Raw genomic sequence first — 27741 nt, forward strand, 5'->3', positions numbered from 1 at the left:
TACCAAACGAAACGTTTGGTTGCCAAAACGATATCGGCGGTAACGGCTAACTATATAATAATATACACGACAATAAATACAACATCACGTCGCACATTGCAATTATTATTAGTCTATACGAGTTTGGTCTTGTGCTTATTTTTTTTTAGAAACAGCTCGATAAAAACGCTCTCATTATAGACTGTTTCCCAACGACTGAGTACAATGTCAGGCGCTTGGATGTAGAGGTGGCGCTCGTTGTGAATATTTCCGATAAAAGCAATAATTTACAAACGTTTCTTCGGGCGACAAAACCTAAACGTATATACATATAAATATATATATATATTCAGTATATGTCGCGTATACGCGTGTCGGAGAGATGGGAAAAATCGGCTGTCAAAGAGAAAATGACAACGGAATCCAATCCGCACGATAATGGATTGCATTTGTTTGCGGCACGACTCGGTATATAAATATATTATAGGTCTGGAGAGAGGTACCACGCAGAAAGAGCGTTTCGCTGTATGGCGCTCGTATTATTATTATTATTTTTTATCTCTCTTTTTTTTCCTTTTTTTACACACACACACACACACACAAACATTTCACGATAATATCTCGTTCATCTCGTTTCTTTACGTCTCAACGAAATCCATAGATTTGGCGCCTTACGGATTTTATTTAATTTCTACTACAGCTCTATCCCTCGCACTATGCCTATAGTATAAGTGCTTTATATAATATTATACATTTATACCACTGTATAAACCGTGATTTATACGGTTATTGGAAAAACGTATACATTATAATAATAGTAATAATAATAATATAGTCATTATATTAAACACGCTGGATCACGTTCCGCGATGGTTGAACTACGGTGTAATAAGGCATGATTTCTTTAACGAACGGAATAGCATTTTTATGTCGATTTTTTCCATTTGGAAAAAATAAATTGTGCTCTAGTAGATAATAATATTAAAATTCTACATTTTTACAAAATACTCAAATGGTTTGCTATTCTTTAAACATCTAGAGTTTATTTTTAAGTTTTTTAATGATTTTTTTTAATGGCTAGCCATAAACTTAAATTTATGATCTAGAAATGTTGATGCATAGAATATTGAATTAAATCATTATAAATTCAGATAAAATGAGCGAAATAGACAGTAAAATATTTGGGCATTAAATCTGCTCATTAAAATATATCAAGTTTATATAGTTATAAATAAATAAACACTATTGATTCAATTTGTTCGCTTTAAACTGGGTATAAGTGAACAATCTATACACAAATAATTTAAAAATTAAAAAAAATTGTAAAAGATAAGTAAAATATTAAAACAGTAAAATGTAATATTTTATTGAAAACTTAAAATATTAAATTAAACAATGAATAATATACTTTTATAAAACCATATTTTAACCTAACCTGTATGCGTCTAAAATATATAACTTCGTAAGTCCTGTAGACCCTCCTTTTACCCATACAACCATTATTTGTATTTCGTTTTTATTCTTTCTACACACTCGTTTTTTTTCACATATTAAGTTTTTTTATTCGGCGTCCATCAACTGTTATTCGATTCTCGTCCATTAATTAGAGAAACGGTCCGACGCACCAAAAGTTTAGGGGTTTTAAAGAGCTGTGCCTCTCGTGTAGAGCAAAGAAAACCTTCGGACGTTTCCCCGGGGAACATCAAACAAGACCGTTTTTCCGGCCGATGTTTGTCTTCGCTTCTATAACTCCCCCCATCCTTCTACCTCCACAACTAGTACCACAACCGACTGACGTCGTCTCCGATCACCTCATCTCACCCTCACAGCCACCGCCACGGAAAAAGCCCCTTATTTTCACTCGATTCTAGTGTGTCTAAAGAAAACTGCTTCCGGCCGTTTGTTTTGCGCTTCAATAAGCCCCTTATATTCCGTCACGCGCGTGTTGACTGACCGAATCGTATCCTCCACCGCACCACCCCCTCCCGGACACTACTTTTGGTTGCCATCAAACGTTTTTGTCAAATTCAAACACGCGTGCGAATTAAAGAGCTGTAGGCGGATTGAATTGTACAGTATATAATAATATTATTATGTTATTGTATGGTCGACGACGGGCCGTGAGAGGCGTGCGGAGTGCCCCCGTAATAAATATTATATAATACTACGTATACACCACTCGATGCGATTGTGATCACGACGACGATAATATAATACATAGTTATCGTTCAGTTGTCCGGTCTCTTCGGTTAAACGCATTCGCGATAAAAACCGTTCGCGACGATGGCTGACGATGTATTATGTTATTATTGCCACTATGTTTTATAGCGTTTTCGGGCGGTTTGGAGGGTAGGTAACACGGTTACACGGTAGGAAACGCAATGCAGCGACCCGGCAGCTGACTATGTCATTATGCGGACGGATCCGATCGCGACACAACAACTGCGACGCGCCGCGCCGTCGTCACGCGATTTGGTTCCGGTATTTTATGTGCCGGAACAGATTGTAATTAACAAACGGGGCCGCCCGATAAAAGTCAATCCCGACGAGTTCAACGATGTGTTTGTGTGTACCGAAATCGTATATATTATACACTTTCAAAAAATTAGACGCATGCGGAATCAGCCAAGTCGGCCGGAAGTAACTACGGGTCGATAACGTGTTTCGATAGTCAGAGGGATGTATGATTCGATCGTGGTAAAGTACCGAAGAACAAAATATTATTACCCCGCGCCGGTGTGACGCGAACATTAAACGATTTTAATGCGATTCGGTCGGGTATAATAATATATTATACACCTGCGGCCCAATCTCAGAGTACGGGTATTTATAATATATAAAAAAAAGTACATAATGGACTTTAATTACCGGCGATTAAACGTTAATTAATTGACTGTTTAATTAATAGTGCGACTATCAGATGGCTAAAAAAGTTATATATACATGATATATTTAAATTCATTCACCGGAGCGTGTGCGCCGATTATCACCAATTCTTGTCCTTTTTATATAGTGCTCATCACTGTAGTGTCTCGACAATGTCGGAAACGTATTAAAAGGAAAAAAAATGTCAATGAGCTCTTATTCACTCGAAACTTTTGAAACAATATTGAATCGATTAAATCGTTAGAGTTTTGGATTTTACGTACATTTTCCCCCCTCGGGGCGTTTGCTATTTGATTAATGATGCCATCACGTTGTACAATACAAACGTGTACTTAAGACCATATTCTATAATAAGAACGGGGACTACTAAAGATGACCGATCTCATTTGAAGTTTCGTCTGTTTCTAACATGCACTCGGTCAAGACGTTTTCACTGTTTTCTTCTTATATTCTGTTTGCACTTACGGAAAGTTCAATGTTCTCGATAAGATTATAATAACGTTTTGCTCTTGAATATTATTAAATATATACCTAAGTATTACGATGGTTATATTTTTATTCGACGTAAAATTTAATAACAACCTAGCGCTAGACCAATAATATAAAATACCACGTAACTGATATTTTACATAAATAATTTCTTTGTATAATAATAATATAATATGCAATTTATTTTGTTAATTACTCACAGAAATAACTTTAACACTTAAATGTATACAAATTTATGTTATAAATTAAATTATCTACATTTTATTTTTGATCAGCCTACGTTTAAAAATGTACTTTTTGCCCTTTGTTTAAAAAAAAAAACTGAAATAGGAACGAATTTCTTTATTTGTATACAATTTATTCAATACATTTAAATCATTTTTACTGATTGTTTTTTATGAATTAATTAATACTCATTGTATAATATAGTAAGTATTTCGATAATTTTATGAAAATATAAGAAAAATTCATTGCAGGCTCAGGATAAGACGAATTGATGGAATATAATGATACATAGCAAAATGTTGGTAATTTCAAAAACATTATGTAAGCCTATACCTACTAGCGAATTTCTAAAAACGAAAATTTTTAATTCTTAAATTATTCATTATCATTTAAGGTAAACTAAATAGATTTTCATTATTTTACATTTAAGTTTGTGATATTATTATCTTTGCTGTCTTTGGTTTAATATGTAAATTTAATTTTAGTGATTTCTACAGGCACGCGGTTTACGTAGAGGGATAACATACGTATTAACTGATTCGTCGGTGTACTTACATGTGACGACCAAGCTGGCTTTTCTACTAACAGCTTCACCGAACTCGTTTTGAGCGATGCACCAGTACGTCCCTGAGTCCGAGTCACGCTTGCCCTGTGACGCTTCCAGGAACAACAGCGAACCCTCCGGCAATAGGGCCTTGCGAACGCTACCGGCGAATTCCACGGGACGGCCGTCCCGGTACCATCGGACTTCCGGTACCGGCTGACCATCGGACTTGCAGTTCAGCGTGGCCGGCTCGTGCAGTGCGACCGTCATGTTGGTGGGATGTTCTATGATCCGCGGAGCTTTTCCACACAGGACGTCTGTAAAAAAAAAAACAAATACAAGGACACCGTTCAGTACGACAATAATATGTTGTAATTTTGTGCGTGTGGCAATGACATCGTTATTATTCGTACGACACCATTGTTATCGTTACGCCTATAGTATTATAGCACGCACGTGTGGTGTACGTTATTGGTAAAGTTTAACCGCTCCAAAAAGGCCGCAGCTTCCGCGGATGTTTTGCCGAAAGATAAAATATCGCGGAAAACCGCGTCCCCGAGTCGTAAAATCAATAGCGTAAACTCTCGACGTCTGGCGCGAGTGTGTGCTTGTGCGTATGTATGGTTGCGCTGCCGTGAATGTTAATACGCACGTAGCGAGCGAAGAGCGCGTAATACGATATAATAAATTATTATACAATTTCATATGCTTACTATTACGAACGAGGATCGCCGCACATTTATATTGCATAATAGTATAATATGTTTGGAAGATCGACGACGGTGCGCGAGGGTGGAAATCATTATCAGCCACGACATGCACGAAAATTGAACGAGTTTATGTGTATGTGTGTGTATGTGTGTGTGTGTGTGTAACGCACGTGCCGGTCTGCCGTGCAATATTTGTTTGCTATATTTTAATAATATATATATATATATTATATTCGACCAATATGGCCGGGGGATAGATTTGGGTTTAATAAAAATTTAAAACGTTCGTTTATAATATGACAGGTGACTATCCTTCGAACTGCATGTACGGCGCGTATACATAATATCGTATAAAATATTATAAATTATTTATTATTCCGAGCGTGGCCTGTTTGGTTTGATTAAAAATAACTTCGGCGGCGATGAGCAGATCGCGTGGCACACGTACGAGTGTTGACACTGTGACGTATACACACGCGGAGACACTTGTAAAAACAAAAATCGTCAAACAATTTTTGTTCCGACATTTTTTTTTTTTTCATTTACGCGGCGAACGTAATAATATTTCCCGTCTAAGAATGGTGCGCGGTGTGAGCGGTGGTAGCGTTCGTGTTTTGCTTCACCGGTCAAGTGGCAATATCATATACACGTCATAATATATGTACAGAGTGGCGCTCGCGGTGCACAGAACTAAACATAAAATATATTTACGCACGTGCAGCATTTATATATATATAATATTTATTTATTTGTATACATAATATGCGCTTCCGAAGCTCATCTCTAGTATAGTGCAGCCGGCGGGCGCGTTTTAAATTAACATCGCTCCCCCTCCCCTCGTCGCCGGCGGCTTTCATTGTCGTCGCAGTTATTACTATTATTATTATTATTATTATTATTACTGTTGTTGTTATTATGTGCCGTGCAGAGTATGTACATGTTGTAGTGGATCGCAGGCACCCGTGCGCGTGTATATATAATATAATATCCCACTAGAACGTCTTTTGTCGTACCGAGAGGGGTGGTAAGGGGAGGCAGGCGAAAAAAAACGTCGCCCGTGCTAGATGTCAGTGCGTCGGCGGTGAGGACTGATGACGACGAGCAGAGTGCGTTTCGAAACGTCCCCGCGGCGGGGAACACGTGAATTTGCAATCGCGGAAAGTTACATTATAAAACAACACACCGCCAACGACAAGTATACACACACACACACACACACACACACACACACACACACAGACAGCATCAGTGTCTTCGCATCATTTGCGCAAGTGCTTTTCTCCTCTGTTTAAATTTTTTTTTTCTCCCTAGCCACCGACGAAACGTGTATATACAAATAAAGAGTTGTCGCACACATTTTGATGATATACTGCGACAGTGTTATCGTATGTTATTGTGCCACGATGAGAGGCAGTACAAAGAAACAAAAATATGCGTTAAATATTTAGACAAAGTTACGAAAAATGTATATTATTTTATTCATATAACGATCCGTCATTGACGGCGTTTACGAGTACGTATTGTGTTCGCATATAATACGGTTTGGTATTGACAAGGTTTACAGACCTACATTATGAGTTATTGACATAAACGTGGTTATAAATGTTTATCACTGGCAAATTGTACAAACCAATTGAAGTAAAACTAGTGTTGACGAAAGAAAAATCAAATTCAACTATAATATCTGTTCACTTTGATCATTAAAAACTTTGCACATTATTTACAGTTTTTCCAAAGTTATTGGACATTCTGCTATAAACGTCCGACAAGACTTTCGTTTAAAACTTTTTTTAAATATATATTGAATGAATGCGTCTAGAAAATTATTGTTTAACCATGTGATAAAAATATTTTCAATACAATGTTATAATTCGGTTAAATTAGAGTTTTCGAGATGATGCACGCAAATTTAAAAAGTTAGTACATACAGATTCATAAACAACACATTTCAAAAATCATCCAAACACCAATTCGATGAAATAATTGTTGAAAAATCTACACTAGCTTGTAAAATCCCAATATGGGTAATACAAAGACATATCACGTCATATAACTACTATAGTCGAGTGTCATAGAATGCGTACGAAAAAAAATACACAGTAATTAATTGAATGTAAATTTGAATTAACGCAAACGTGAAGTGCAAAATGCAAAAAAAAAATAGCGCGGCAAATGACTTTTTTTACACAAAACACGTACGAGTGGGAAAAAATGTATATTTTTTTTAAACAGACAATCTGTATGTTTTTACACAAAAATTATAAAGCGTGTTTTTTCTATTGTTATTATGGGTAGTTATCTCGGAAGAACGACTTTTTAAAATCGGGTCACCTATAATGGGAAGATCAGATCAACGAAAGAGGGAGTTTTTAAATAATAATAATAATGGAAAAGAGTGATGAAAGGAAAAAAATATTAATTATGTACTTGTCGCTGCGGAGAAGTTGACAGCCGTCGTTGGCTTTTAACCGATTAAATATTTCACGGGCTCACGGTCTTGAAGACTTCGGCTGAGCGTTGAAAGAACGTATAGACGTTGCCGTCAGAGAAAAGAGCGAACTCCTTAGGGCTTGGGGTTGGGCCCTTCAGTTTAATAAAATGTACACATTTTAGACAACGTCTGTGCCGATGAGCAGATACTAATTCGAAATCAGAAAAGTCTCGGATAAACCTCTTACTCGCTCGACCGGCATCAACAATATATTATAAATAACTGTTATTTTAATAAAACCAGAGTGGGTAAAAAGTCAAGATTTAAGAATATCGAATAAACGACACGACACTCTTTTGCAATTTCATAGTATATTGTAAAATGTGCTGACTTTTAATTCAGAATAGTATACTTTATAGCAAATGAGTAACGATTTCATTATTATTTTAATGGTAAAATTGTTAATATATTAACGTTAACAGCAGTAGGTAATATTGTTGATTTCATTAAGTACGATGTACGTGATACACGTAAATAATGACACTGAACTTTGATACGTATATTAATCATTACTCATTGTATGGACGTTATTGAGGTATAAGAGCATAATAGTGAACTTTCACATTCTTCTGTAATAAATTGCTGCTCTAAGTCTCTAAGTATAAAAGGCATTTTTATTTTATTCATTTAATAAGTCTATACAGTTTGAATTTGATAGAAAATTTAAATACCTACTTATGTATTAGAGTTGGTTATTATCAAATTTTACCTACTCGATGATAAAAAAAATCCAAATTAATTACAAACAAATATTTTTAAAAGTATACGGAGTAAGTCATGTATTATAATGCAAATCATACATATTTCAGCGGTATAAAATAAAAATAATGGTAATGGTAATGAAAAACAAAAATAAATAAAACATTGAAAAGATATTATACAAAAATATCGTCATATATTATTTTATTATGTGTTCCCGTTCATACAATCGTATCAAGAGATTGGATAAAATGTATTAGAGGACTTACATTTTTATAAACGAATAGAATATAAAGCACATATTAACAAAATGTAGTGCAAATCTAGTGCAAAGTTGTGTTTAAGTTATTACGTTTTACTTAGAAAATTCAACTACACGACTGAGTGCCTATTAAAATAGGGGAAATAATCGAAACAAACAATTTGGCTGGCACGAATCCAAAATAGAGGGTAAAGGTATTGTTTTTGTTTTCTTTAACCAAAAGTTCGATATAAGGGGTTGGTCTAACAGCCAAGACGACAAATTGGGTTCTCCAAATCGGACACAACAAATAAAAGCCACTGACAATCAATTCGAGTAAATAACCAAGCTCCTTAATTTATTAATGAAACCTTGTGGGGAGCTGTTTCACGAGGGAAAAAAGTATAAATCAAGGTATACATAAGGTGAACAGGAGGCAAAAGCAATAATATAACAAATCTCGGTTACTTAATATTATTGTTAAGTCTGTGGCATAAGTGCCGTATAAATTGTTAATAACCAGATATCTATAGTGAACATAACAATTGTGTCATGATGATATTATATCGATTTGGAAAAATTGCCGTAGAAAAAAATCAAATTGACGCGAGATTAAAATGTTTGCATCTGATTGGTAAACAATGAAGTAAAAAATATCGTAATCCGTTTTAAGGCAATTCCGACGTTAATCGGTTTGAAAATTTCGGCCGAGTACATAATTCAATATCATATACAAAACTCGTGCATGTGTAGTGTAGAGGGGATACTAACTCTAATGTCCGGACCCGAGCGTGACGTAAATGATGTACCTGTATATATATTATAAACTATATATTAGTGTGTTTGGTACAAAAACACGACCAGAACTAAAACAATTTCAGCTTCTCCTCCTTTCCGACACACCCCGCGCGACAGTGTTGGTAATATATCCCATCGGGAAGTTTTCGAATGAAATTTCCGACGGAGTTACAAAACAAAAAAAAAAAACAAAAAAAATCAAAAAAAACTACCTACACTGCACAATAATCGCTCGAAATACGTGCTCTGTATTTTTTCCCATCAATCCCGTCTCCGGCCTAGTTGGCTCTTCGTAAGCGGCGGCGGAGAGGAATCCAAAGTTTCGGGTCTCTCTGCCGGCGAATAACCGGAAGCGTTTAATTATATATATACGAGGCTTCACGTTTCTCCCGTCAATAGAAAATATAGCGTAATTAATCACGCACCTGGACACGCGCCCGAGATAACGTGTAACGCGTACACACACACACTCGCGCGCACAGGTAGAAAACTTTGGGACGAGCTAGACAAACAGCGGTGGAGGGAACACAGCAAGACACAACTTTGGTCGGTTATCCGGAGCGGGCACATGTATATATTATAATAATATGTGCGTAGGAGCGCCTTTTACATACTAATTACCTAAACCACGTTTGAATACACTGTATGTGCGCGGTCGTATACCAGATGAACCCTCAGTCTTTGCGGACCGATGTAAAAATCGATCGACTTTGACTGAAAAAAATTATGCCGTATCGGTATTACCGATGTATACATTTTATTGTTATAGACTGTTCACATTTTAACCGCGGGAATGTAAAAAAATAATAATACTAATAATAAAGAAATACATTTTTAACACATAAGACCTGAAAATGTGAATCGTAAATCGTAATGTTTTAGAAAAAATGGGATATATAATTTTTTAGACGTTAACCGTCAAGTGAAAAATAGACATAAACTTATATTATATATTATGTATATAACAAGAACGTATGGAATTGTATGTACCACGAAATGATCGCTCACATAAACATGGATTTTTATTATACGTTATCGACACATATCTTGTTCTTTTTATGGCTACCTAACTAATATATTATTAGTCAAATAATGCACAATATTGGACGTTACATTTTTGAATGTTTGTACTCTATTTAGATTACCCTGTTTGGATTTAAAAAGCTAGCCTTTTATTCTTCATATACTACTCGATGTATTTTATTTTAAAAAATAAAAATATTTCCATAGGTACATTGTAGTTTCCTCGTCTGTTATATTTATAAACTTTTAAAAGAAAATAAATTATAAAGGTTGAAAAGAAGACGTAGTAGGTATATAAGTAAATAATTATTTTTGCTCTCATTTTATTCCAGCGAAGATTTTAAACGTATTAGTTTAACAGTTATGTGTTTATTTTATTATTTATTGGTTTTTCGTTTCTTTTTTATAGTAGAAAACCTAATTTAAAGTTTAATGTGATCATATTATTCGATTAAAAATTTTCAACTCATCAAACAGGAAGCATTATCAAAAAAAAAAAAAAAAATGGAATACCTTATTTAATCCTTTTATTTTAACAAAATCAATTTTGGTCAATTAGTTGCTATTTAATCATTATAATGAATTTAAATAAAAAAAATTAAAAATCCTTTAGATGGTAGTATTTGCAATAATTATTTATTTAATACAATTTTTAATCAGTTTTTGGACAGAATATTATAAAATACCACTTACAAAAAAAAAAATTTTCTCTTAACTTTTATTTTATTATTATGAAATATACATATTATTATTAATATTTAATTCTATAACCTGAAAAATATAATATGAAATAATATGTGGCTTACAAAAATAAACTTATTTTTTGCAAGCCTCGGGACATTTTCATTATTAATCCGGCCACCTGCCAACAATAAATATCTTAATTTTAAGTGAACTTTAAATGTAATACCTTAGAAATAGATTATAGGAGGGAGCGTTGTCTGACATTTTATTTTTTTTTACTTTTTCTCGGGAAGACAAATGTCCTAAATATCTCTCGAACGAACGCACTGGAGGTAGAATGGCCTACATTCGCATGTGTGGGCATAAATAACGTGTAATAACGCGCTGCGCGTTATTGTTGTGTCGACGGGACAGCAATAATCCGCTGCGGTAGTGGAGCATTTGCGGTGAAAACCGTATTGTCATCGTCGAATCCCGACCAAACGTCGGACAGAGACCGAGTGAGATCGATAATAATGGCAAATACGCGCAGCGCGTACGCCGTACACAGGCCTCCGGTCAACGCCACGTGCGTCCGTTCCCGTGGGAGGGTAGCGGTTGTAGGTTCGGGGGAAAACAAAAAAATAATAATAATAACATAATTGTATTATTTCGTCGAAACGGAAAAACACGTTTTTTTTCTGTTTATTTTCTATTGTTTTTCGGCGAGTTTTTTTTTTTGGATATCCCATCCCCGCGACGCCGTTGAGGGGACAGCATAGCCTTTTTAACCGTTTCACGTTATTTTATGTTAATAATATACGCAACACATCTGACCACTTTGGGGTCGTGGCCGTGGCACGTAAACGTCCGCCGCGGTCCGCAGCATACGCTCCAGTGTATAATTCACTAAACGAAGGGTCTAATCGCGTATGGTCGACATGCCAAAACGCGATTTAATATTATAATAGGACGTACTCGAGTTCGCTATATTTTGATAAATTACGGGAGCATTTTTATTTTCCATACAAATATATTTTCTCATTGAAAATTAAGTTTATGCTTAAGTTTATGAGTCTATGCTTATAGAACTTTACCGTGGAATAAAGGCTACGCACTAGACTATTCGATTATTTACGATTTAATTATAACCCATAATAATAGCATCGTCTAACATCTAAAGATTTTCTATAGACGATTTAATAAAACGGAATCAGTAAAAATGCATTTTATAAAACTATAAAGACAAAAGGCAAATATAATAGATAATAATATTAAAAAAGATTAATATCATCCGATGAGAAATTTGTAATAATACAATTTTAAACTTGTTAACAAGTGTAGGTGCGGAGATATCCTTATTGGTCAATGAATCAAAAGTTTTGAACACGATAAAAGTAAACTAATGTAACTCAAAGTTTGCGTTTTATAATATCTATATAGGTACCTACACCGTATAGAGGTAATGAGTTGTAATTTTGTTAACAGAAATTTAAAACGTAAAACGTTAACGCCGTTATATAAAAACATGAAATCTATCAACGCCTGAAAAAAAAGTTACAACAAATTAGGAGTAAAAAAAATAAATGTTTCATAAAAAAAAATATGTTACATAATATTATAAAAAAATACATCTCGGCATGGGGTTTTAATTTTTCGGGCAACCGAATATAATATAAATATTATTTATATTAGATTACCGTTATTTTTACTTTTTTTAATAATAATACTCAAATAATTTAGTATCCACATAGTGATTCCATTGGTTATGTAATTATAGAAAAACACGAAAATGTTATTGTTTAGTATTTATTTTTAATTTATTATTATTTTACTTTAACTGTCATATAATAATTGTTTTGTGTTTATGATTAGTTGAAAAATTATAATAATTTATCGTTTAGTTCTGCTGGGACTGCTTTAACAGCAACATCAAAGATTTTCGATCGACAATGTGGACCAGACAAAGTTGAAAGTATTTAAAAAAATAATTTTTATATAAGAAATATTAAATATTATTTACCAAATTAAATATATTTTTCAATACACATTGCAAACCCGTCAGCTGCAATTATATTACTTTTTGATGTACATACATTAATGTTTTTATATATATATATTTTCAAAGAAAAACAGAAAGTATAATACATGAATTTAATTTAATCCAGTAGATCAGCCAAAATCATATTTAATGAAAAAAAAATAAAATACAGAAACAGTATTATGAATAAACTCTTGTTTTAACGATTCCCCGACTTAATGTTTACACTGTTATGTAAATTATGATGGTATTTTGTTTTGCAACATAAACCCTCATTTTCTATCTATTTACATTTTAACAAATTGCACTGACACAGGACATTTTACTTTTAAAAGCTGGTTCATTAATTAGGGTGGAGATCCCATAATATATGTTAAGTTTTAATCTGACTTTCATTAATATGAAAATGAAATGCACCCGATATTTTGAAAACTAAAATGTAAATTAGGTTTTTGAAATTTATAATATTTTAAAAGTTTTGAAAATTATTGCTTTTTATGGTAGACATAATAATGTACAAATATAGAGTTTTAGTAGTATTACTTGATTAAAAAAAAAAAGATACATTGTAAGATAACACCATGGTTGTCATGGTAGTTAAGTTACTCGAATTACATTTTTTTATTTTTTTAATCTTACATATTGGATTTCATTACAGTAATGTATCCAAAGTTCAAAATACTTCGATCTTCTCCAAAAGTTTTAAGTATTTCCAAATTGGGACTTTTATGTGATATATGTTTTTACCTTTACGGCTCTGAAAACCATTGAAAATATATTACATTGCCAAACACGCTATTAGAGTTTTATTATTTTCGTTCGTTTATTCCATAGAATTGCTTAAAAAATCTAATAAAAAATGAATTCGTCAGACCATAGTGCAGGATTTCAAGTACCTATAACAAACAGTCACTTGAAATGTTTACTTCGATCTCATTTATCAATAACGGTCAAACTTTATTTCGTTATACGTCTGTTTACATAGTATCCAAGTTGATAATTATTTTATAGCTGTATTATTGTGTACAAATAATAATAATAATAATAAAAAGAAGAAAAAACAATAAAAGTTTAAGATATATATATATATATATATATTTAATAGATTATTAATTTAACATTTGTACATTAAAAAACTATTGCTTAATTAAAACCTTTGTAAAAAAAAAAAAAATTTAAAGTGTTACAAATTAAAAAACTGGATTATATTGTTATATTATATTGATATATTATTAAGTATAATAAGTGTAAATAAATACATTACATTTTTGAAATTAGATATTTCATTTTACGTTTAATTTTAAGAGAATAATATTATGAAACACAATGTTTTAGTAATGGTTTTATATTATCGAATCGACCGTTTTGATGATCGCGTGTGTAAATTATATCGTGCTCTAATAGGTTTACACAAGGGAAATTCATCATCATTTTAACGTTACCGAATGTTGAATTTGTCATTTGCAATTGTGCGCTCATGTCATTAGCATTTGAGTTTTAATTATGATTAACGATCGGACGATATGACTACCGTGAGAAAAAGAAAGCCTGTTTTGAAAATCACTTTTCCCGACTAAGAGTGATTAAAAAAAAAAAAAACGCACACAACCCTTTTTGGGTAGGGGAGCATTTTCACTATAATGCTGCTCGCGTCACGAACAGTGTGACGACATCTGATTCTCTCAGAGTTTCGGGTGCCTGTTGGAGCAAAGCTTTTGTCCCGGACCCCACTCCCTGCAGTGGTTTTCCACCTAGAGCGATTTAACGACTGCAGTGTGTGGGGGGTAGGGGGCGGGAAAAAAACACGAAGAAAACTGAGTAGGAAATAATGTAATTTAGAATAATAAGACGGCGTTTGTATACGTTTGGGGAAAAAATGGGTTTTCCGAAAACTCAAAGTCACCACCGCCGTCAAATCAAACGCCTCCTCTTTGGGAGATTAAAGGCAGATTTTTTTTCCCCAGTATTTCGCCATTTTCAGCCCCCCTAGGCGCACGACCGGGCGGAAAGAAATGAAAGAAAAAAATAAATTAATAGCCTGTCGATCGGCGGCACCGGCGATGCCATCTCGTCCGTCGCCCTCCGGTCGGGCGCGCGCCGGCGGTGAAGGATGACGACGACATCGAGAGGACGAAGAGGAGGAGTCGAAATCCCGATTTAATCATCAATAATTGCGGCGCACGTGACGCCCGCGGCGGCGGGAGCAGTAGGAACACGGTCTCGTGACAGATGCGCATGTATAAGAAGGGTATATAACGCGTAATATATAATATTTAAGCATTTATATATATATATATATTTACTATGGTAGCAACGACAGTATATTATAATAATATATAGGACACTCCGCGGCGGTTCCATTTACGACCGCGGTATACGAGGACGGTACAATAATAATATTATGTATTATGCGTATATACATTGTATTCGTCTAATGGATCGGACACCCCAGGCCGTATAATAGTCGCGTGTAGGTTCGTACGATATACACTCGGTGTACGCGCGGGCTTTCGGGCTGCGCGTTTTGCGGGGCCCCGGCGGAGGATGACGTATAAAAAGCACACGCTCCGATAACATAAATAATACCATAATGTATCTGTGCAGTGTATTTGTGTGCGTGTATGTGTGTGTGTGTGTGTGTGTTAGGTGTGTAGTGCATTACGTTTATAATCTGCAAACGTCCGACGAACGGAATACGAAAGAACGTGCGTCGGGCTACCCCCCCGAGATAAGCCGCAAATCCTCGGCCCTCGGCGGTGCCAGAAATCGGAACGGCGATAATAGTCGGTTTCGGTACTTCTTCTTTTTTCCTTATCCGTTTCATAAGCTCGGCACCGTGCGAGCGGCGAGACACGCGAGTGTTATCAAACAGCCCAAGGCAGCCAATCCGTAGTCGCGGTGTACACTGCGCGCGTGTGCATAATATTATAATATCGTAATGCGCATATATTACAGAATCGAACCGCTAAAAAATTACTATTTATCCGGCTGATAACTCGACCGAGTGTGATATCGAAAAATCGTGATTTTTTTTTTTTTTGTATTATCGAGTTAGAGTTTAGTCTGACTTATAACATAATATATATTGTACGATCGCTAGTAAGACACGTGTCGTTGGCTCGGGAGGTAAAAACGCACATTCGTAGTGTTACGAATCGAATTATGTAAATGAGTTCATAAGCGCGTGTGTGCGTTACTTGTTTCCGGGAAGAGTGGCGAAAGGCTTAGTTTTTACACCGAAAGCCTTTCTGTATACTAAGCAACGATGGTGATTTAAGGAAAAGAGTTTTTATTTTCTTTCTCTGGTGAAAATATATGTATATATTTTTTTAAATAACTGTTATTTACAACAATAATGATGCAATTATTCTTTTCTTTTTGCCACTATTTTTACTGTACTAATCAAAATATTTTATTTTTACTGATGGTTTTATTTCATGTTATATAATCATAAAGTACTATCAGTATAATCACACTTTAAGACAAACTCAAGTTTTATACATTTAAATAAACCAAATTATTTATTTCAATGTATTTAAAGTAACTGTGTACGATTCACTACCGTTACGTTTTTGTCAAAACTAATTTAGAAAATGTTCACTGGTCAGTGCTCGTTTCAGGGGTAGAAAGATTTTACATTAGAATTTATTATAAGACTACATTAATTATTTTATCATAATTCATGTAAAAAACTCTATTACATGTTATAATATTATAACGTATAATATATTATTCAATACTAAGTTAAAAGGATTACTAATATATGATTTAACGTAATAATTGAAAACATTGCAAATGTCTTAAACATTTCAGTTTTCAGTTTACTCTTTTCAAAATATCAATCCATTATTTCTGGTACATAAAATTTGGCTTTTTATTGTTTTGTAATTGAAATAATGTGTTGTACGATTTCGTCGATTGCAGATATTATTATATTGATCGAGTTCGGTTGAGCAATTTAGAACCTTTTGATTGCACGTGTAGAATAAAATATCTGTTAAGCAAGTGCCAGCTCTGTTCAAACAAAACGTTTCGAATAATTGAATACGAACGAGACTAAATTTAAATTTGTTTATTCTGCGAGTGTACATTCCGTTTTTTTAGTTGAGAATGCCATAAAATTGTATCATGCAATGGATTTTATCGTAATCTCTGGTAAAAAATAATAGTACTAATAATAATAAAAAAAAATAATAGTAATAATAATACCAATAATAATAAAATGTTTGAGTACGTCTTACAGCAGCGTCGGTTGAATAGCGTAACGAATAAAAATTCGACAGACTGTAATAATAATAACAATAATACATGCGTAGTACAATATATAACATAATATTATAACGACTGAACAAAACGACGGAAATAATAATATCGACACCTGAACATATTTCAGGCGACCCCTTTTTTTCTTTTACATTTTTTATAATATATGCCCATACGTTTTTTAGCCACATCATCCCTCGTGTTTTGATACGGAGTTACTCCAATATGTGTTTTGACAGCGAATGATGGAATTCCGTATTAATAAAGTCGTCGCGCACCGCGTAAGGTATCTCTGGTGTACACAATGTTGACGTTCAGACCAATGTATCCCATCCGACGTTTTCCCCCTTTTCGCATAATATAATATTAAATAAAGAGCTATTTAATAACAATACACGAGCATAACATTTTTAATAAATCTGCCGCCGAAATATTTGGTTGCCCCAAAGCTACTCGGAAGCGAAACTATGTAAGCCAATTATTTTGGAAAACCAAAAGGGATTATATATTTTGATTAAATACTCGGAACAGAGGTTATTTTCAAATAAATATAGTAACTATTATAATGGCACTGTACACAAATACATTTTTTTGTTTTATTTTTTTTTTAAATATTTTTTATGAAAACTGAAATGAAGAATTTTGATTAAAAAAAAAAAATGGAACCGAAGGACGCTGCAGCAAATAGTACATTTTTCTACAATAATTCGAGACAGTTTTGACGTGTACGAAGGTCACTCGATAATATCATTATTGTCTAGAAATCGGTTTTTATATTATTATTATTATTGTAGTCGATGTATTTTCCTATTACGTTATTCTCGTTATATTACAATACGTCGATCGCCGACATCGTCAATCAGTACGTTAACACCGTGTACACACACACGATACATTTATAATTTATATATATATATAATATATAAAGTATAATATAATAATATAACGGATATTATGTTTTTATATGTACTGGACAATACAGAGAAGCGAGGTCGACATATTATTATATTAAACATGGGCGAGTTCGGTGTGTGTGACGGAGGTGCATTTTATTTTTTTCTCTGTGACGCGATACGTTCTAAATAATTTTGTTCGAATCCCCGCAGCCTTAGCTACAATATACCAAGGTTTGTCCAGTCAACTATTTTTTTAAATCATCAAGCTAGGTAATTTTACAAGAATGTTTGGTTTAAGGTTAAAGCTTGAAGTTACTTTTCATTTGTTCAACTTGTAAAAACAAGAAGTTAAATAAAAAAAAGTTTATTACAAACAATAAATAAAAGTAACTCAATTTAGTTGAAATACATAAAAACAAGTTAATAATTATTTATCTAAATTAATGTTTGATTATTTGATTAATTAATTATTCAAGAGAGCGTGACACACATGTATCTTTAAACATCGAACTTGGTAAATCAATGTTGTTGTTGAGAAATTTAAAATTAATGTGATTGGATGTAATAATGTGATTTTCTGTAGATATTTATATACATGCATCAAATAGTTTGCCAATCTACAATTTAATAGTAAAACTATTTATAAATTACAACTAATTGGAAATTCAGTTAACTTCACATCGTGAAATAAAATGTATATCGTTAAATTAGACGTTACTTAAACAAAAAAATTACTAGTTATATATTATACAATGCATAAACTCATTTATAACCTATAAGTAACCTTAACATTAACTCAAAGGTATCCAGTCTTGCTACTATTTACAATACATAATATTACTATGCATAAATCTACTGCGCGTTACGCAATACATATTATACATATATAACTACCTATGTATGACCGCGACAAGGCGGTAAATCGTCAACGTATAATGTCATATATTATATATCTTATATTATAATATTATCATATTTTTACACGGACACCACGGTGGTATGGGTCGTAAATCATAAATATAAATATTGTGTGTATCGTTCCGTTTACAGTTCGTTCGTGCGGCCGCGGAGTTCTCGGCGGATCGGTACGGGCGGCATTAAAAACCGTTTAAATCGAAAATGGAATCGAAATAGCAGGTAATGCAACAATGCCTCCAGACGAGTGCACTTCGTACAGTGTATTATGTACCTACAATAATACTTCGGATAGAAAATCCACTACTGAAGTCGCCGCGGAACGGACTATCAAAAATGCAAGCACACGCTTCATTGCTGTATAGTGCGGTTTAACGGATAATCCAAACATGATATCATGATATTTCATATGATGTTATAAATGATATTATATATTATAGTACCTTCGAATCTCGTGGTCGGTGCCAGAAAAGAATTCTATGTACGAAAAAGTCATATCACGCGCCGTTATTGTGTAAACGAAATCTCAAAATCCAACGACACGGCACACGACGTATTATATTATTATACAACATAACACGTCATTATCTCTCTGCAATGGGTATTTTAGACTTTTAGAGTACGACGTGTAGTTATCTTATTATAACATATAACGCGGCACGTTTTCGCATTTAGAATAATCGATTTTACTTTGATATTTTCTATAATATTAAAATCGAGATTGAATTGGTATAGAATTTAAGGTAAGCATATTATCCAGATCCCCGCATAGACTTTTTTTGATATTTTAATATTTTAAACAATTTATAAGTAGGTATCTTAAAATTGTAAATTTTTGTAAAATATGTCAAGATTCTCATAACTCCTCCATTTTATGTGCATATTATTATGAATACGTTTACCGTCCGAAATTGTTTAGTGAACTGAGTCTTGTAAAATATTATTATCGTTATTCTGATATACAGGTATTTCAGGGTAGGTACACAGCTATTATAATATAGCTGCTGAAAGGCCTTTCAAAACTACCCAAAATATGAAAGACTGCTGTATACTGTTATAAACGGCCGCGGGTACTATATTATTATGTACAGTATAATATATTATGATATTATTATTGTGTCTGCTTTGTCGAAACCGAGTCTTTTGTGACTTATATCGTATACCCAATACGAACGAGCTGATAGTGTTAGTATATTATTTTTATATTATACCTAGTTGTGTATATATATATGTGTGTGTATATGTATGTGTTTATTTCATTATTATCTTTTTGCAGAACTGTGCAGCTGTTAATCCAAACTTATTATTTGATGGTTATCGCCAAAAGTGGCCATGTCAAACTCAAACGTGATGCTTATCGCGCACCTATTTCGAACGAATGAATGCGGTATTCTCATACATAAAACGTAGGTATATAAATTGATATATTGCATTGTATTTTTAAAATGAAAATTATCAAAATAAAATATACTTTCTGGCCACAGGACACAAATTAATGAAAACGTTTGATTAAGGCTTACAAAAACTGCACTGCAGTCGCTCCCCCTTTAAATAACTGTCGAATTTGCATCTGAACAGTGTTTGGGGATATATATTATAATTTAATTTATTAAAAATGTTTTGGACAATTTAGTTTTTAAATAAACTGCAAAATTTATCTATAAAGTGTCAATTAAAAATATTTCTAGAACATAGTAATGTTAAATAGAAAGTCAAACGCACACACACGGTTGTGCGGATACACAAATGTGATTTAAAATTATCGTATGCCTATTATTCGTATTGCACTATTCTAGATCAACCCCAAGTTCACGATGTCCAATGTATATTATATATACCGCTATGATAGGGGGAAGGACCCGGTCTGACGATGGGCAATAAAAAATTTACGATTTCTCTTGGTGCGGGGAGGGTACATAAATTGCTAGGCATTAAAGATTCAACGAAAGCGGACGCCTCCGATGTTTTCGGACGTACATATTTAATGAGCAGCGCGGACGGGCCCGTGTTGTGCCGATTTAGAGTTTTCGAGTCGTCCATAAACACGCGAGACAAAATAATACGCATAATATACATACCTCCTACTATAGCGTAATAATAATATACTTGGCCGGCTATAATATAATATAGTAATATACAGTGTATTGGGTGCAAAATATTATTGTGACTGGGTCGTAAAAAAAATAATTGCTTATTGTTGTTCCGTAAGGTTATTTTTATTCTTGTGGTTTCTTCGATCGACGTCCATCCGTCTGCCCCGGACACAAGTAGCTACCTGGCATATTATTATTATTATTATTATTATTATTATTATTACTACTACTATTACTACTAGGTATAGACTTCTAGGCGAATTATTATCATTATGAACACGTATTATGACGGACGCCATTAATAATGGCTTTACACACGTGGAACTGGTCGTATGTATAATGTATTTAAATAATAAATAATATATTATTATAATATTTTTAGACCGAATACATTATAGATTACAAAGAGATATTTTGTGTTTGGACTAAATTTTAATAAAACGCAATGACTATACAATAATATAATAGGTATTGTACAGTAATGTGTAATACGCAGAAATACAGCGAAGCGACATTTTACGATTTTGACTAAATTATTTTATATTTTCTTCCGAACCTGCCAATTGCATGACATCCAATTATCGTTTGAAATTACAGTATAATAAAATAACTACACATTAAAATATGATTTATTAGAATTATAAATGATTTATATCTACTTATGCCCTTCCTTTTTACTTTATTGTTATTAACGAATCCGTCACGCATAGTACTTAATTATAATACATACGAGTATGCATACATTTTTAAATGCAGCGTCGTTGAATTTCAAGACTTTAACACTATTCAGGAATTTTAATTTTGTGAAGAAATAATGATAAAAAAAAAATAAAATCGTTCCCGATACTAATGTTTAAATATACTTTTTTTTTTATAATAAATACATTTTAATTAATATTAAAACGTTATTTTAGAATCAGCTAAGATTAATGAAAATTTGGAAAAAAAATTATTCCTTAAGCTATTGTTGTATTTTTTTAACATTTGTTTCTAAGATCTAAATACAAAATAATATCTGTGGATACAGTGAATTGTGAAATACGACTGGTTAAATAAATGGTGTGTTTTCCATTAAAATGATATGTAGGTAATAATCTTAAGATAATAATTTATAAACAAATTGCTTGCAGCGGTGCACGTTTTCTTGAAGTATGCGCAGTTCGTAAGTCTCCATACTTACGAACTGCGCATACTTCAAGAAAACGTTATTAATAACTGCATCCCAAGTAAATGTTGTGATCACGACGCTGCCAAACTAATGCCAGCTTTCAAACTTGGTAAAGTTAAGTGCGTTCAGGGGGTGCGTGATAAGAGCTATGGTGGTTTACAACTCGTGAAACTGACTAAATTATCATAAATCGATTGAATCATGTCTTTATAATAATATTGTAGCTCATTTATCAAAGCATAGTATAGTTGTTCTCGCGCGTGCGGTATCGATTAAATATTATTGTGACGTTTGGCAAAGCTAGAAGCTCTCAATCAATAGCAAAGATACAATAACTATAATATATTTGTCATCATTACGTATTTGATTCGATTTTATGGGTTTTTTTATTATTATTATTATTTATAAGCACCGAAAGCTTTTAGATAAATACTGATAAACCGATTTGATTATTCGTCATTATCGTCGTTTAATTAACAGCTATCAAGCCAAACCGGGAGTAAAAGTGCATTGAATCGGATAAGGTAACACAGTGTTTGATCAGTTAAAAGGGAACTTGATATGGAATTGCTAATCAGAACGTTTCTCATTCTTGAATGACAACAAGTCGATACCTGGAGACACCGAGAAAATCACGTCATTCTGAATTCATTGGCCAATGAAATTATATATTATTTAATTATGCGCACATACCGAAATATTATAATACGTATTATGAAATTGTGGCAAATATAAATCAAATCGAATTAATTTTGATATGTCTCCGAGGGTCGTTTAATGTAATTTTACGAATACCATGACGTTGAATCGAATACCTACTGGATATGAATAATTCTGGATAAAATTAGTTTTCAAATTGGTTAATAAATATATTATATATTATATTATTCTCTGATGGTATTTTCCGTCATAATAAGACATTCTACTATGTGAAAAGCATAATATCATACCGTTTATGTGTAAGAGATTATAATATAACATTGCGTAGGTACTAGGTATATATATATTATATATATTATATATATTATTGATTGCTGTATATTTTTTTTTTTTTTTTTGTTAAACACTTTTTATTCTAAACCACTGAAGTCGTTGGGTAAAGTACTTTTTTTTTATAAATATATTTTTATCTAGTATGCTTTATACCTATATTATTCGTTCGACTTCTTTTGATCGACCAAACGTGGAAAACCATCATTTCACCCTCACGCAAATAAATAAATAGAATAATCCGATATTCCTTTGTCGCAATTATTTCCCGAAGCGAAATCGTTCGCATTCCACACACATGTATCTGATAAAATAATAATATCGCCGGACAAAGACGTGCACAAACTATTTTATCTTTTTCCGTATGCAAATGACGTGAAACGTACACACACTTTATAATATTATTACAATATGCACAGGTATTAAAGGTACGATATATTATTATATTATAATGTTTCAGTATTGGCGAACGATGTGGTTACGGCGAAACGAGATCGAACGACCCGCATCACGTTCTACGCTGTAAAAGGATGCACGCAAGAGTAAGTACGACGATCAGTGATCCGAAAATTTCAAACAGCAAACACAATACATGATATTGTGCATGTATATATTATATTTATAACTTTAATAAAGCGGTGGACGCACAACGTCGAAACGCAAAACAATTGACCGACTTAAACACAACTATAATACTAGGTAGGTACCTAACCAACGTACGCGGCATAGTTATTTGTTTAAGAGATTCGTGCGTAGAATACGTAAATGGTAACCGATTTGTTCAGTCAGATTATTATACGATATACGATGCAAAAATAAACAATAAAATAGAAAATCATTTATAAGACCAGTTTTTGTAGAAAACGCCGACCAAGAGATTAGACTACCGAAATATTGTACACAAACTATATTGAAACGTTTATTATTCGAGTCTGAAATTATAGATAAGAAAAAAGCTTAGCATAAATAAGGTCGTGTCTGATGGGTAGCGTATTATTAAAGATATAAAAATATAAATATATTATATAATAATAATATTAATAATCTGATGATCATCAAAAATCTACACAATTTTAAATAGATTATATCGTGCTCGTGTTTACTAACTATTTTGTATATCACACTACTTTTATATGTTGTGTTATATGTTTCTGGTTGTTTATTATACTTTATTTTGATGTACACAATTGACGTATGATCTTTCTTATCTTTAATAATTTCCCACTATCTTTTCTCGGCATAATTTGTGGTGTTATTCGTGAATATAATTTCTATACGACGCGATATGTCTTTGGCTGGTCACGTGATAGCGGTAAGGATGAAAACGATGACTTTTGCATAGCATCATCATTACGCGTTTTAATTATGTGCAGATAATTTATTTAATTATTATACATCATAATATGCCTGTGTGACGACGTAAGAAATACGACTATCTGTAATTCTCACGTCATCCGTGTACATCTACGCTACGTCTATTTATAATAATAGTAAATCGTTTTATTAGTACATGAGTTTTTTTACGCGATTCGAGATTGCAACTTTTTGGTCGTGAATGGTCCATGCTCCACAATAGGTGCCTATATACATATCATAAGTTTTATTCTAACACCGAGTGTGGAATGTGAGTCATTGAAATCTGAGCGCTATCTTAACTACAATACATATAATACAGGACTGTTGCACATGGCTGAGTGTCAAGTGCACTACGCACGTTAAAATAATTAAATAATAATAATATAATATGAATACTTTTGTTACACATGTTGTTCCGTTAATTCACCTATATGGTATCAAACTATTTAAGCTGGTCGTTAAAAGATCAGATATTAAGTACAGTTGTACGTTTTAACTATGTATAGATAATTAAGAGTTACATAGATTTATGTATCTGTTTTGAACATACCTTCCCGATGTCCCGAAAAGTTTTGCGGTGTGGCCAATTATCCCAAATTAATTTTAATTAATTATGTTGATTATTAATGAAATTTGTATTAAACTTATTTTCTAGCTTGGTATAATTACTATTATTGACCAATAGGTTAACTTTTTTCTTTCGTCAACACCAGTTTTACTATTGCTAATCCATAATTTTGTCAGTTATTTACTCCAAAAAGTAACATTGAATTAGCTTTTACTTTTTAAACGTACTAACTAATTGCTTAAAACTCAATAAAAGTATACCTAATCGAATATTTTAGAAAATCATCTAAGGAGAAGGTTTTAAGTTAGTTTCAAAATGTTGGTACATAAATACATAAATGATTACTTTGACACTTTGTGTTCTGAAGTTCTGATGCATAGGTATATGGTGTTTTTTATATATATATTATATATAGCGTAGATACGTTTTTAAGAGATATATTCAAGTGGCTATTTATGAATCGTCAACGGTTTAAATTCGATAAACGGTCGAATAACTGATGTGACTGGGCAATCTACCAGCAGCAGTTTGGACCGACACCAGTGTATTTCGGATTAGGTGCAATTTGGTTTGGCTGTGTGAAATTGTCATGAGTGGTCAATCAGCTTGTAGTGGGAATAATATGGTGCACTTGCACGTATTTAGTATTAATTTACAAAGTAGAAAGCCGAAAGCTGTGCTCCGATTTATGTAAGACATGTCAGACTAGACAATCCACCTATTTCAGATTGGATAATATGGTACTATGGGTTTTGGTTAATGTATACCTACATCGTCTGAGTAAAATATATTTTAATAATGATTGTATGTAGTATTCCAGTTACGAAAAGATAGTATTTTAAGACTGGTAGTCGACCACGGGTGAATGTGGTAAGATGTTTTTCATAAAAAAATACAACAAAATGTTTATCCCGGTTTAAGTAAGATAAAATATAGCAACCCTATAGTGATATGTCATAATGGATTTATTCTGCATTTGCAAACTGAAATTTGAGTAGAATAAGTAACAAAATAATAACCTTAAGTTTTAAAATAAATATCATGTGGAGCACAGTTTTGACATTAGTCACCAAACCTAAAGTATTTTACTGTCGTAGCGCGTGAATCCGTTTCAAGTGTACTATTATATCGATATCACCAATAATTTATATTATTATGATACATGTGATAGATCGTATAACGTATATATGTATACCAGATATTAGTTATAATAATTAATAAATAGTACTTGCGCACAACTAACCTTGAAATTAACCAGACATTACAACGAGTACTGTATCGAAAAAAATACATGCTACGATAATATGGGAAATAAATATTATGTATATGGTACTCGAACAAATACTAACGAACAGTAAAGTTGTTCTTCAGTGTTTAATCGATATTAATAATACAGTGAAACTTCCATATAAAGAAGTCGAATAAGCAACAAAAACCAAAAAAAAAATCGTAATATAAAGGAATTCGTTAAATAGAATTACGTATTCATTAACAATGAAGGTCATAGTTCTTAAAACTATTTCGTTAAACAGAAAATCTCGTAAAATGGAAGTTTTATTGTAATATTAAGCTTTTTCCGGTATTTTCTATGAATTCACCACATGTCTTACATATTATGATCAATAAAAACAGGCTCGTACATCAAAGGATAATATCATTGGGTATATTATATTTATATATACTACTATTATTTCGTGTAAAATTATAGTATCGTACTGGATGATATGGTATTGATATTATTTTAACGGACGTTTTTAATCGATTCACCGACTCTACCGTCGTATATGAATGTATAAATATACTCGGCAAGTTATGATAATATTACGACACACCGTTTTCCGATCAACTGCCGTCGTATTATTGATACGTTTATAACGCACGTCAATGGCGTAGAAATAACGCGTCGCGCGGGACGTTAGCAGTTTTCTGCCGTCGAGCACACAACAATGAGATATAATATTACTACGCTATTATATATTATATAAAATAGATTCTTATACGTATTATATGCGCGCGCGCATACACACGCACACACCGTGTATCCCTTCTGCGTTCACAAAACCAATATAATGTTAGCTTATGATTTATATGGCGTGGAGGGCGATTCGAGATGTCGGGGTCACGATTAATATTTTCAGTGTTGGAAAGAGATAGAGCGAGAAAGAGAGAGAGTCGGAGAGACAGAGACAGAGAGAAGTATCACTGCGCCGTACACAAAAGCCCCTAGGAATGCCTTATACAACGCCGATCGTCCAAAGTCGTCGACTGGCGAAGGGGCGGAGAGCGGAGACGAAAAGGCCCGCTGTTTATCACCAGTTTTAATAATGTCCCGAAGAGTAAATCACGAGCCGCCGCCGCCGCCGGACAGCAGATGTTCGGTCGCCTCCTCGCGGGTTACGCTCCGTTCAACCTTTTGACTTGCATATAATATAATATATATGTTATATACATTATATTACATTATATATATATATACTTTATTATGTATAATAATAATATATACCTGCCTGCCGTGTATTCCGTACACACGACAACAGCGAGTTTCGCGGGAGGGGGGACCCGCGGCATATAGAAATATCGTCGCCGTATAATACGTGTGACAATATACATTTTTACGGGATGAAGAGGTCTTTTAATATACACGCAGTATCTTTCTTACGCGTATCCGTTTCTTTGTAAAAATAAAAAAAAATAATAATAACA

At 33.1% G+C, this 27741-nt stretch overlaps 1 protein-coding gene across 1 annotated transcript in view; it reads right to left on the reverse strand.

The window, feature by feature from the left end:
• The window catches only part of LOC132919411 (protein sax-3-like), a 69007-nt gene that overhangs the window by 26047 nt on the left and 15219 nt on the right, over positions 1-27741 (reverse strand). Inside the window, exon 2 of the mRNA XM_060980997.1 lies at positions 4135-4440. Coding sequence (XP_060836980.1) covers positions 4135-4440 — 306 coding nt within the window. The remainder of the gene's footprint in view (positions 1-4134; positions 4441-27741) is intronic.

Source organism: Rhopalosiphum padi, chromosome 2 (genome assembly GCF_020882245.1).
Source record: "Rhopalosiphum padi isolate XX-2018 chromosome 2, ASM2088224v1, whole genome shotgun sequence".
NCBI classification, from domain to species: domain Eukaryota; kingdom Metazoa; phylum Arthropoda; class Insecta; order Hemiptera; family Aphididae; genus Rhopalosiphum; species Rhopalosiphum padi.